At 38.4% G+C, this 13,052-nt stretch overlaps 1 protein-coding gene across 1 annotated transcript; it reads left to right on the top strand.

Moving 5' to 3' along the window:
• The first annotated feature begins 227 nt into the window (after positions 1 to 227).
• LOC133816471 (probable UDP-N-acetylglucosamine--peptide N-acetylglucosaminyltransferase SEC) lies at positions 228 to 961 on the top strand. The gene is made up of 3 exons (XM_062248945.1): positions 228 to 306; positions 385 to 552; positions 694 to 961. Exons 1-3 carry the CDS (start codon positions 265 to 267, stop codon positions 835 to 837), a joined length of 354 nt encoding a protein of 117 aa, XP_062104929.1. The 5' UTR covers positions 228 to 264; the 3' UTR covers positions 838 to 961.
• Positions 962 to 13,052: the final 12,091 nt, after the last annotated feature.

Here is a 13,052-nt window from a genome sequence, read left to right as displayed (position 1 = left end):
CTTTTTGGTCTTGTAGTCATAAATATGCTGCACACTGCTCTGTCATTGCATCTCGTTATTCTCTTCCTTCGTTCAATTATCCTGCAGCCTTGCCCATAAAGAGCGAAGGTGGAAGTAAAAGGCTAAGGGTCGGGTAAGTTTGAGATATATATTCTCTCTTCCTTTGTATGTACATACTACCTATGCCTGTTTTCATTCGCTGTTACTGGTTTTGAATTCAAGTATTTTAGCAGCGACTTTGGTAACCATCCTCTGTCTCATCTGATGGGTTATGTCTTTGGTATGCATGATAGAGAGAATGTTGGGGTTGGTTGATTGTTCCAAAGATTAATGAATTTTCCCATTTCCTTCAACTACCATGCACTTAAACAAATCTGTTGGTAGGTCTTTTGCTATGCTTTAAGTGCAAATGATGGATCTGAATGGAGGTTGCGTATCCAATCAGAAGTGGAGCATTTTATAGATGTCTCATCCATGTCATCTGATATGATTGCCAGGATGATTAACGAGGATAAAATACAGATCCTTGTCAATCTTAATGGTTATACTAAGGTATAGTATCTCTTGAGTTAGCCAGTGACATTGGGTCAAAGAACCTTGAAACATAATTATTAAGATTTAGTATGAATATGCTCTTTTTTTCTTGATGCGTCAGTTTATTTTGTTTCAGAATTGACGCTCTGTGTTGTGCAGGGGGCAAGAAATGAAATATTTTCCATGCAGTCGGCCCCTATACAGATTTCTTACATGGGATTTCCTGGAACTACAGGTGCGAACTATATACATTACCTGGTTACTGATGAGGTTGGAGAGTTTGTAACCCCTAACCTTTATTGAATTTTATTTTGTTTCCTATTTGATGTCTAACTTCGACATTCCCAATTACAGTTTGTGTCACCTTCTCAATTCAATCATATTTATTCAAAAAAGATTGTCCATCTTCCTCATTGTTACTTTGTAAATGATTACAAGCAGGTTTGTTGTGTAAATTAGTAACTGATAAACTATTGGTGTTCTAGATGTTGTTCAAAGAGGTGTACAACCAGATCAGATTATTTTCACAGATGTTGCCATGAAGGGTGAACATATCAAGCGCAGTGCTTTAGCAGATTTATTCTTGGACACGTAAGCATGCTTAATACTTTTTTTTCTTTCTATTTTTTTATTATTCAAGTGTATTTATCTTAGTACAATACAATATGTAACTTTATTTTGACATTTGATGTTATGGCTTCTGCCCGAGTAGGCCATTATGCAATGCGCACACCACAGGTACTGATATTCTATGGGCTGGGCCATTATGCAATGCGCACACCACAGGCACTGATGTTCTATGGGCTGGTCTTCCAATTGTGACCCTTCCACTTGAGAAAATGGCTACGCGAGTAGCTAGTTCACTGTGTCTGGCCACTGGTGTAGGAGAGGAAATGATAGTTAACAGGTAATGACTTAAAACAAACTTACAATTTGGTTAAACTAAGCTCACTCAATTTGGTAAAAAATGAATGTGGTAACTCACTCAATTTGAATACCAAAATACCCCAAATGAACTAGATTTGGTTGAGATTAATGAGTTTGTTCTGCATTTAATACACTTATTATTTGTTTCTCTCTTCATTTTATAGACTTATTATTTGTTGTTGGTTGAGATTAATGAGTTTGTTCTGCATAACTTTGACCAACATTTAAAACTAAATGAAGAAAAAAATAGAAGAAAATTTTTGGCCTCATTCTTGTTCTTATGGCTAGAGACCAATTTTCATGTTGTCGAGTAATAAAATTTTAGTATGATATTTTTCTTTGTAGAGTAATAAAATATTTATTCATTCATTGCCTTTAGTTTTTTCAAGCTACTCAAAAAGCTCCATAGCTGTATGGCACAATTATTTAGTGATGTTGGACTATTGGCTAATAATAATAGCTCTTTTTTTTTTAAAATTTCTAGAGTTAGAAATGTTAGTGCTTGGCATAATTATAAATAATATATATTCTGTTTTTTAGGAGCAAGATATTGTTTATTAAGATTGCTTATTTATCATTGAATTCCTTTATATATCTATATATATGTTTGTTCAACGTTTTCTACAATAAATCTCAATAATGATGTGTTTATATAAACAAATATTGACCTACATATTTTTGCATGATGTTGAGTGATGATTCTTATATACATACACATAAGAAAAAATGTGTATGATAACAAAATAAACTATGTGAACTATAGTAGTCTAAAACAGGGGACAAATTAATCCTATTGGGTTCTAGCTTTAGTTGTCTCATTAAGTTCATGTATGCTTTTGCTTCTAATGGAACAATAGACTTTTTGCTTTGCTAATGATTAAATGATTCTTTTTCATTTTTTTTCTTTTCTTTGTTTTTGTCTTGTGAATCCTTTTTCATTGGGATATTAACTTTGTTGTTCTTGTAGTGTCCCACGTGGGGCTCTTGTAGTCGCAACTAGCTTAATGCTTTATTTATGTTCGTTTTAATGCTTTATCTATGTGCATAGACTGCCAATACAAGTGATTTCCAAAGAATATAACTCATACATTATCGTTGTTGGACATCATTTCTCTAACTAATTTTTATCTTCATCCTTCTCCTCTTCAATAACTGCAGAGCAATTTCTCTTCTATGAATTGGGTTATGTTTTAGGTTTGTGTGGTGTCAGTTTGTAGCTTGTTGTTTCTTTCTTATTTTTTTTCTAGTATTAAGCTTTGATTATTTTCCTCCCCTTGTAAGTTTGGGCTAATGTTGTTCTAAATTTTTCCTTTTGTGCTTGTAGTGGATTAGGCTAATCATAAGTACTCTTTGTCTTATTTTTGTTAATTTCTTTGCTGAATATTTGAATTATATATATGTTTTTTGTGTGAGTTTATATAAACTAAACAAATAAACTTTGGGCATGTAGTTGAGTACTTGAAATTGAATCTTTTGGGGTTTGGTTTTTGTAAGGACAAATTTTCACAAGAGATTTAAATGTTTCTATAATATATGTGAAATTTTGTTATCTGTTTTGCATTTGACATGTACAAAATTAGTTTAGGTGGTGTCTTGAATCATATCTACTTGTTTTGTTTGTCTAAATAGTTCATATAAAAAATTATAAGAAAAGTTTCTAAATGTATATTGCTCTAATATGGCATTGATATATATTGTAGTGCATAAGCTCTAGTTTCTGGCTGGCTAGTGCGGTATGAGGTAGATAAAGTGTATGGTCACCATTTGCTTCATGGATAACTGGCTGGTATGTAATAATATTCTTTTTCTAACTGTTAACTTGGGAAAATGTCTTTCTTCAAGTTTTTCTAGTTGACTGCTTCATAAAGTGGAACAAGTTCGTGTTTTAATGATGTACAGGGAGGGGCTCCGCAGGGACGGTGGCTGGGCGCGGGGCTGGCTGGTGCGGTTCTCAACTTCACGGCGCCAGCAGGTATTTCTTTCTGTGGTGTTGAAATTTAGTTTGGTGATGTTATGGTTACATGGCATTATATTAAAATATTTATTTATATCTAACGTAGCTCTTGATATCTTTTATTTAGCATAATGATCTCTTCCTGCTTGCTTCAGCTAACAACACTTGAACCAATGATCACTGGATTGCAAGAATCATTTCCAAAGTCCATTGGATTGCTTCCTTTTTATGGAGGTGTGGCAGGTACATGATGTCTTTATACTTGAACTTGAAGACTTTTCTTTAGAGTTTGTTTATAAAATTAAGGTTGTCGGTGTCCTTGCTTTTGCTATAATTTCACTGAAGTCTTCAAAATGAACTGGAGATGCCTGAATCATGATGTATATCATCTAATTGGTTAGTTAAAGTTGAAATAAGTGTTTCTGGCCACTTGAATCTTATTGTTGCTATCTCAGATGCTAAACCGAGAGAAGTAGATACCTGGCACTTCATGTAAACAGCCCTTTGGCTGGGTTTACTTCCAAGTGCTGATGGGCAAGTATTACATTCTCAAGATGGTGGAGATAGTCCAATTCTCAGTCTCTTTAAATTAGTCACTGCTGCAATATTATCTAAGCCAGGGTGCCCAAATCCAACCTCTTTCAGCACCCTATCAAAACAAGCAGAAGCTGCAGGTACATAGCTGAACATTCAATATTTAGAAAACTCATTGTATGTATATATCATTGATTGAGCTTTCTATATAATTGATTTCTTACTATTAATTAATCAAGCTTTGTGTCCATACAGTAGAGAAAAATAGTACTTGTGAAACAATTATATCATCAATGTTGCTTAGTTTATTCTTTATAAAAGGGATTTGATTTCTGTGTTCAATTAAATTGGGTCCTTGACTTTTTTTAGTTTGGAAATACATTATAAAGTTTGATAGAAATTTTTCTTTTTCTGGAAAAGATAAATCAGAGGGAATTTCCATTGCTTTTGTATTCGCATTTTTTATTGTCCTTGGCTTTGCATTTGTGATTGTCTTTTGTATGTGGTGTCCTTTCTTGGAAATAATTTCCATAACATTTTTCTTGAAGTAATTTGTGATGCTAGATAATAACAATAAAATATTTTTTTGTTTATTTTGCAGATGTGACAAGCGAAATAGAAAATGATACTTAATTTTGAAGGCTTTGTGTTGGGAAGCAGTAGAATATTTTGTGCTGAAAGTAGTATCTTTTCAATATGTTGAATATTTAAGACTACTTGAATACTTAAAGAACATTTTGTTGTTGATGACAGTGTTGAATGTTTTAAACTAATTTATGGATTGTTAATACAATGTTGAATGTTTTTACTTTTTGTTATTTGAAAATCAAGTTCATTTGATGATGCTAGTATATATTAGAAAGCTAATTTTAATTATATAAAAAAAATTAAAATATAATAGAATAAATTAGTGATATAAATGAAATATATAATGAGAATTTAAACATATCTAAATATTAAAATAATACAAAAATTGTGTTATAATATCTATTACAATAACACTTTTTATGCAAAGAATTGTGTTATGCAAACTTCATTATATAACATAAATAATGTGTTATGCTAAAGTGTAGTATAACACAAATAATGTGTTATACTAAAGTATAATATAACACAAAAATTGTGTTATTCTAAATTGTAGTATAACACAAAAAAAGTGTTATACTAAAGTGTAGTATAACACAAAAAAAGTGTTATATAATCGACTATAAATAACATAATTAAACACTTATCTATATATTAAAATAATACAGAAATTGTGTTATCATTGACAGTACAATAACACATTTGTATAACACTGATAAAGTGTTATGTAAAGTACCCTGACTTACGATAACATAGTCGGTCTTAACACATCAGAAAGTGTTATCGTATGTTTTTATAACACATTTTCGGTCTTATTAAAAGCATTTTTTCTTGTAGTGTATCCGCCTGTATAATTGTATGACTGTGGAATATGATAATTGTCTGCTTGTTCTTGGACCGTAAGACGACAAGAGGTTTAATTATTACTACATGACTAGCCGTATTGATCAATGTTTCAGCAAGGTATAACAGATAAGAATGAATCCAGGGCAGACAGATACTTCAGCTGGCCAGAGTGATCAAGGCCAGAATAATAATAACAGTCAGGGTCAGGAAAATGACCAGTCACAGATTCCACAGCCAGCTCCTATAAACTGGCAACAGATAATCAGTGATCTGCAGGCAATAGTGTTGAGACAGGGAGAAGAGCTTCGTCTCTTGAGACAGCAGCAGGTGCCTTCAGTGGCTAGTGTATCAGAGGCACCTCCTGTGTCGGTGCCAACAGCAAAGCATCTGCCTGAGGTTGGAAATAAATGGGTGCCTCTTTATGAAAGGTTCAGGAAGCAATAACCTCTAGTATTTGAGGGTAGTGCAGATCCTGCCAATGCAGAGCAATGAATGAGTATGATTACCACTATCCTTGATTTCATGAGGGTTTCGGGAGGATGCCCGGATTTGGTGGGAGGTTATTACCTAGACCAGGAATGTTAATGCCCTGAGTTGGGAAGAGTTTTGAACTCTGTTTAATGAAAAATACTATAATGATGCCATCAAGGCGGCGAAGGCCGAGGTGTTCATTAGGCTACTTCAGGGAAATTTATCAGTCACTGAGTATGCCTTAAAGTTTGATCGTTTGGCGAAATTTTTCATGGAGCTGGTGCCCACTGATGGGACCAGGAGAGAGAGATTCCTTCAGGGGCTACATCCTAGATTAGCCCATGATGTACGTATCACCACTGTGGCTGGGGTTACTACCTAGGCACAGGTGGTTGAGAAGGCACTCACAACTGAGAGTGCAGAGAACAGGATCTAGCGAAACAATGCAACCAGAAAGGATTTTAGGAGGACAGGTCCTCCATTTGTGGGTTCTGGTAGGGGTGTAGGTCCCAGTGAGCAGAAGAGGAAGGTTCCTGATACCTTCCCAATTCCAGGTCCTGATAGGAGGCCCCGTGGTATTTCAATGGGTCGTCCAAGTGGTAGTGAAGCCTGGAAGTCTTATCCTGAGTGCCCTAGATGCAAGAGGCATCATCTGGGAGAGTGTAGGGCAAGGGCCTGCTTCTCATGTGGAGTAGTGGGTCATCTTAAAAAGGATTTCCCTAAGGCAAGAAAAGAAGAACCCAGGAAAGCAGACAGCTCGGCCCCAGCTCGAGTGTTCGCATTAACTCAAGCAGAAGCTGAAGCTTCTCCCTCAGTTGTTACAGGTCTGCTTCTTAGTGCTAGAACCCCTTATAATGTATTTATTGATTCTGGTGCTACACACTCTTTTGTTTCTAGTAGTATTATTGATAGATTGTGTATACCCTGTGATTTTTATGTTGTGGGGTTTGGAACTTTGTTACCCACTGGAGAGTTGGTGGTATCCAGGAGATGGGTCAGATCTTTGTCAGTGACAGTAGAGGGCAGAGAGTTATCAGTGGATTTGATAGAGTTGGTTATGACTGACTTCGATATGATATTGGGTATGGATTGGTTGGCAAAGTATGGGGCAATCATTGATTGCAGAAGGAAGATGGTCACCTTTGAGCCTGAAGGTGGGGATGCTTTTGTGTTTGTTGGTACTGTGCATGGACCTCGCATACCTATGATTTCTGTATTGAGGGCTAGGGATCTATTGCAAGGAGGTTGCATTGGATTATTGGCCAGTGTGGTTGATACCACTCAGGTTGTGCCAGTGAGACCATAAGAGACCAGACTTGTTTGTGAATTTCTGGATGTGTTTCCAGAAGATTTTCCAGGGTTGCCACTGCACAGAGAAATTGAGTTCGTTATAGAACTAGCACCAGAGAAGGAGCCAATGTCTAGAGCGCCTTACAGAATGGCCCCAGCTGAGTTGAAAGAATTAAAAGTGCAGTTGCAAGAACAGTTGGATTTGGGTTTTATCAGACCTAGTTTCTCACCTTGGGGTGCGCCAGTGGTGTTCATGAAAAAGAAAGATGGTTCTCTGAGGATGTGCATTGATTACAGAGAACTGAATAAATTGACAATTAAGAACAAGTATCCTTTGCCAAGGATAGATGATCTGTTCGATCAGTTGCAAGGTAAGAAGGTATTCTCAAAGATTGACCTTCGTTCTGGTTATCATCAATTGAGGGTCAAGGAAGGAGATATACCGAAGACTGCTTTTTTACCAGGTATGGGCATTATGAGTTCCTAGTTATATCATTTGGATTGACTAATGCCCCTGCTGCTTTTATGGATCTGATGAACAGAGTGTTCAAGGATTATCTGGACCAGTTTGTGATCATCTTCATCGATGATATTCTGTTATATTCTCAGTCTGAGTCAAAGAATGAGCAGCATTTGAGGTTGGTTCTACAGAGACTGAGGGAACACAGACTGTTTGCAAAATTCAAGAAATGTGAGTTCTGGTTATCTCAGGTATCCTTTCTTGGGCACATTGTCAGCAAGGAGGGGATTAGGGTAGATCCAACGATGATTGAAGCGGTCAGAGATTGGCCAAGGCCAAGGAATGCTTCTGAGGTTAGAAGTTTCCTTGGATTGGCAGGTTATTATAGACGTTTCGTGGAAGGGTTCTCAAAGATTGCTACTACATTGACTGAGCTGACACGCAAGAGTCAGAAATTTGTGTGGTCAGATAAATGTTAGAACAGCCTCCAGGAACTGAAGCAGAGATTGATTACAGCTCCGATTCTGAGTCTTCCGATAGATCAGGAGAAGTTTGTGATTTATTGTGATGCTTCTCATCAGGGTTTGGGCTGTGTTCTGATGCAGTCAGAGAAGGTAATTGCTTATGCTTCTCGACAGTTGAAGGAGTATGAAAAGAGATATCTCACTCATGATTTAGAGTTAGCAACTGTGGTTTTACTTTAAAGATATGGAGGCATTATCTTTATGGAGAAAAGTGTGAGATTTATACAGACCACAAGAGCTTGAAATACTTCTTCACCCAGAAAGATCTGAATATGAGACAAAGGCGTTGGCTAGAGTTAGTAAAAGATTATGACTCTGAGATTTTGTATCATCCAGGGAAAGCCAACGTGGTAGCTGATGCTTTAAGCCGGAAGGGTCCAGGTCAGATTTATGGTATGAGGCTGATAGCCAGAGAGTTAGCAGATGATATGACCAGAGCTGGTATAGAGTTGCTGGTGGGCCAGTTGGCTAATATTACGCTACAGTCTACACTGTTGGAGAGAATTAAGGAGGGTCAGCTGAGTGATCCACAGCTGATCAAGATCAGAAAGGATGTTCTGGCTGGAGCATCCAGGGATTATACAGTGTCTGAGATAGGCTTATTGAGGTACAAAGGGCAGACATGTGTTCTGTTAGACACTGCTTTGAGGTGAGAGATTATGGATGAATCTCATACTACACCTTATTCTTTGCATCCAGGCACCACGAAGATGTTTCAGGATGTGAGATCATTTTATTGGTGGCCAGGGATGAAGAAAGATATAGTAGAGTACATGGCTAAGTGCTTGACATGTCAACAGGTGAAGGCTGAGCATCAGAGGCAGGGTTATTGCAGCCTCTGGATATCCCAGAGTGGAAGTGGGAGGACATCACGATGGATTTCGTGGTGGGCTTACCCAGGACTGTTGGTCAGCATGATTCTATTTGGGTGATAGTGGATCGCTACACCAAATCAACTCACTTCCTACCAGTGATGACTACATATACAGTTGAGCAGTATGCAAATCTCTATGTGAGAGAGATCGTACGCCTCCATGGAGCACCGAGGTTGATCATGCCAGATCGGGACCCCACTTTTACTTCCAAGTTCTGGGGGAGCTTACAGAAGGCCATAGGGACACAATTGAAGTTTAGTACTACTTATCATCCTCAGACAGATGGGCAATCTGAGAGGACGATCCATATATTAGAAGACATGCTGCGGGCATGTGTGCTGGACTTTGGTGGATCTTGGAGTAAGTATCTACCTTTGATAGAGTTCTCCTACAACAACAGTTATCAGTCTACCATTGGAGTTGCACCTTATGAGATGTTGTATGGTAGGAAATGCAGATCTCCCATTCATTGGGATGAGACAGGTGAAAGGAGATACTTGGGTCCTGAGGCAATTCAGAGGACCAGTGAGGCCATTGAGAAGATTAGAGCTCGAATGCTCGCTTCTCAGAGTAAACAGAAGAGCTATGCAGATCCCAAGCGCAGGAACGTGGAGTTCCAAGTGGGAAACTATGTCTTCCTTAGAGTCTCGCCATGGAAAGGGGTGAGAAGGTTTGGGAAGAAAGGCAAGTTGAGCCCTAGGTTTGTAGGTCCATTTGAGATCCTGGAGAGGATTGGTCAGGTGGCTTACAGGTTGGCTTTGCCACCAGCATTGTCAACCGTGCATAATGTGTTCCATGTTTCAGCTCTTCGTAGGTATGTATCTGATGTGAAACATATTTTGAGCTATGAAGATCTGGTGCTTGAGCTAGATATCTCCTTTGAGGAGCAGCCAGTTCAAATACTTGACATAAAGGATAAGGTCCTCAGGAATAAGACAATACGTTTGGTTAAGGTATTGTAGAGGAACAGCAAGGTCGAGGAAGCGACCTGGGAGCTGGAATCAGATATGCGGAATCAGTATCCCGATCTGTTCAGGTAAATTTCGAGGACGAAATTTCTGTAAGGAGGGGATAGTTGTAATGCCCCGAAATCCTTAATGCGGTTTAATGGCTGGATTAGTAGGCCGGGAGGGCCATCACTGTTTAATTATGCCATTAAATGAATATATGCATGTTTATGTGAATTATATTATAATATGATGTTATATGCATGCATGTGGGTCCACATTTGACTATTATGATATTTTGATAATTTGGCCTATTGAGGGCATATTTGTGTATTTGGGTGCATATTGTGATTTGTGAATGAGATCCCATTATTATGGAGATATATTCGAGCTATTCGGCATGAGACGGTCTTATATTATGAATTAGCAGTTTTGTCATAACGGGGGTCTTTTATTGGGAAATTGAATTATAAGAATGTTATTTGATGATAAATTGGGAGTTATTGAGATCAGGAGGAAATTCTGGGAGTTTTGACTATAATGTCCTCGAGGGTGTTTTTGGGACCCCGAGCACTAGGTTTTATTTGAGGTTACTTAAGCTTGAAGTAGCTTGTCAAATAGAACGTACGTTAGAAAACCTCTCGTTCTTTCCCGTTAGTTAATTTTACCGTTCGAAGCATTTTCGAAGATATCTCAAGTTCTAGGAGTCGGAATCAAGCGAGGATCGAGGCATAGCGATCCTAGGAAAGATTAGAAGCTTCTTGACCGAAGGATTTGACGAGAAACAACCCAATCAAAGGTAATTTAAGTTTTAAGTTTTGAGTTTTTAGAGTTTCTGAGCTTAGAATTGGATTTTGTGAATCGTTGAGTTTTTGGTTCGCTCGAGCCTTGGGATTTGATGGTTTTGGATCATTGGGAAGCTTGGGAACTTTGATTTGATGATTTGGAAGTGTTTAGGTATGTTTTTGGAGGGTTTGGGATGAAGGAGAACGTGTTTGGGGATGGCTCTGGGTTGGGGGCCGCGGCCCTAGCTCGAAGAAGCAGGTGGAGCGATTTTGCCTTTGTTGGGCGCCGCGGCCCTAGGTGTAGGGCGCCACGGCCCTTGCCCCTAGAGTGGCTGGGGGCAGTGGCCCAAGGTGTTAGGGTCGTAGCCCTTGAGCTGATTTGAGCTCGTTTGAGTGTTTTGGCCCTAGGAACTTGGTTTTAGGCCTCGGGATGGTTCCTACTACCCGGATTAGTGGGGATTGATGTCCCGGAGGCTAGATCTTGGTTTGGGAACCCTTGTTTATCCTTTTATTGATGGTTTCCCATATTTGGTTATGACTAGGTGACCGCTAAAGGACTAAAAGTCAGATCGTTCTCAAGGGTCGTTCTTTTATTTATTCTCGCTCGAATCAGAGGTAAGAAAATTGCACCCTGTGTATGTGACATGCATGATTGTTATTGAGGCATGTTGGTTGATAAATGTGGACATTGATTGCATATTAAATGCTAGCGAATATTGTTTACCTGTATATGGCATTGACTAGTCAGGGACACTGACCTAAAAGTCAGAAACGGTATAAGTGTCCTAATCGATATCAGCGTTGAATGACTCTAAGGCATTAATGCTGGACCGACCCTAAGGTCGATGAAACTCATAAGCGCTTGGCTAGTCTAAGACTAGTTACTCAGAGCCAGGGCCAAAGGCCTAGGTGACTGCTTGTCACATGGCTAGGGAACGATGTTCCATGGTTATGACTCTATGGTCATGAGGTAGGTTATGTTGGTGGCTAGTCATCATGCACCTATCCTGTTTAAGCTAGTGAAAGGTTCACTTATCTGTTAAGCCCCGGTGACCCTTTCGTCACATGGCTAAAGGGAGTTGTACCCATCTTAGTGACTTTTGCAACTGTCACTTACCTGTTTTGGACTGATAGTCCTGAATGATTATTATGATCATTGTTAATATTATATCATGTCATATTGTGTTTTCTTGCTGGGTCTTAGCTCATGGGTGCTATGTGGTGCAGGTAAAAGGAAAGAAAAGCTCACCCAGCCTTGAGTGGAGAGCTTAGGTGGTGATGTGTACATATGCGGCCGCTTGACCACCTCGGCTAATGAGTTCTCAGAGGAACTAGGGGGTTTACCCTATTTTTGCCGCTTAGGTCAGCGGGTTTGTAAATTTGAAACAGTAATGACCATTTTGAGTTGTAAATAACTTGTAAAATATTTTATGGGCCCATGAACAGTTTTATGCATTTAATAAAATATATCATTTCCTTTTTATTGGTTTTTTCCACCTTGGCCTGTTAATAACACTTAGAAGCATGTTTTTAACCAAAGGACTCGGGTAGCAGGTCAAATTTCCAGTTCACCGTAACTGTTCTGGGATAACCAGGGCGTTACACAAAGATCCTGATTGTGGTTGGAGATTGAGGGCTAAAAAAATTATGATTTGAAATTTTTAGATTATTATCTACAAAAATATGCACGTGCTCACAAGAAATCCAAGAGAATGACCACCGTCAAGCAGCGCCGTGGGTCATTAACCATCTGATCAAGAGCAAATTTTCTACTAACGGGACTAGGTACATGGTAAACAAGATAAGGGAGGGCATGAAGCACCATTTCAGTGTCAAAATGAGCTATGATAAGGCATGAAGATGCAGTGAAAAAGCACTTATGTATGTTAGAGGCACACTCGAGGACTCTCACTCCAAATTACTTGGATACCTATGTTGGTTGAAGCTAAAGAATCCAAGTACAATTACTGATTTTATGACAAAAGATAGTCGCTTCTTATATTGTTTCTTTTCCCTTGGTGTTTCTAGAAGGAGATTCAAGTTTTGTTGTCCTGCGATTTGTGTGACTAACTGTCGTATTTTACTAATGCCAGCGCAAGGATAGCAACGCTGGCAGTTATTAGTTGTCGTCATTGCTGACAATGTCGATAATTAATAACTATCGTGGTTGGCTCTTTACGGCGACAATTTTTAACTGTCGTTGAAAATCATACCAAAAACAAAAAAAATTAAAAAAATTGCTTAAAAAGCCCCCACACCATTCATTAATCCTTAAGCTTTAACAACATAACAGAAATGCAGAAAAAAAATACAACAAAAG

Source organism: Humulus lupulus, chromosome 2 (assembly GCF_963169125.1).
Source record: "Humulus lupulus chromosome 2, drHumLupu1.1, whole genome shotgun sequence".
Lineage (NCBI taxonomy): Eukaryota > Viridiplantae > Streptophyta > Magnoliopsida > Rosales > Cannabaceae > Humulus > Humulus lupulus.
Note: the sequence above shows the minus strand (reverse complement) of the source record. Positions and strands in the feature narration are given on the sequence as shown.

Bases quoted from the DNA above. Each gene is read 5' to 3' on its own strand.
- LOC133816471 (XM_062248945.1), top strand. From the start codon at position 265: ATGGGTTATGTCTTTGGTATGCATGATAGAGAGAATGTTGGG. The intron at 307-384 runs GTTGGTTGATTG...ATCTGTTGGTAG, and splicing joins ATGATAGAGAGAATGTTGGG to GTCTTTTGCTATGCTTTAAG. The intron at 553-693 runs GTATAGTATCTC...TGTGTTGTGCAG, and splicing joins ATCTTAATGGTTATACTAAG to GGGGCAAGAAATGAAATATT.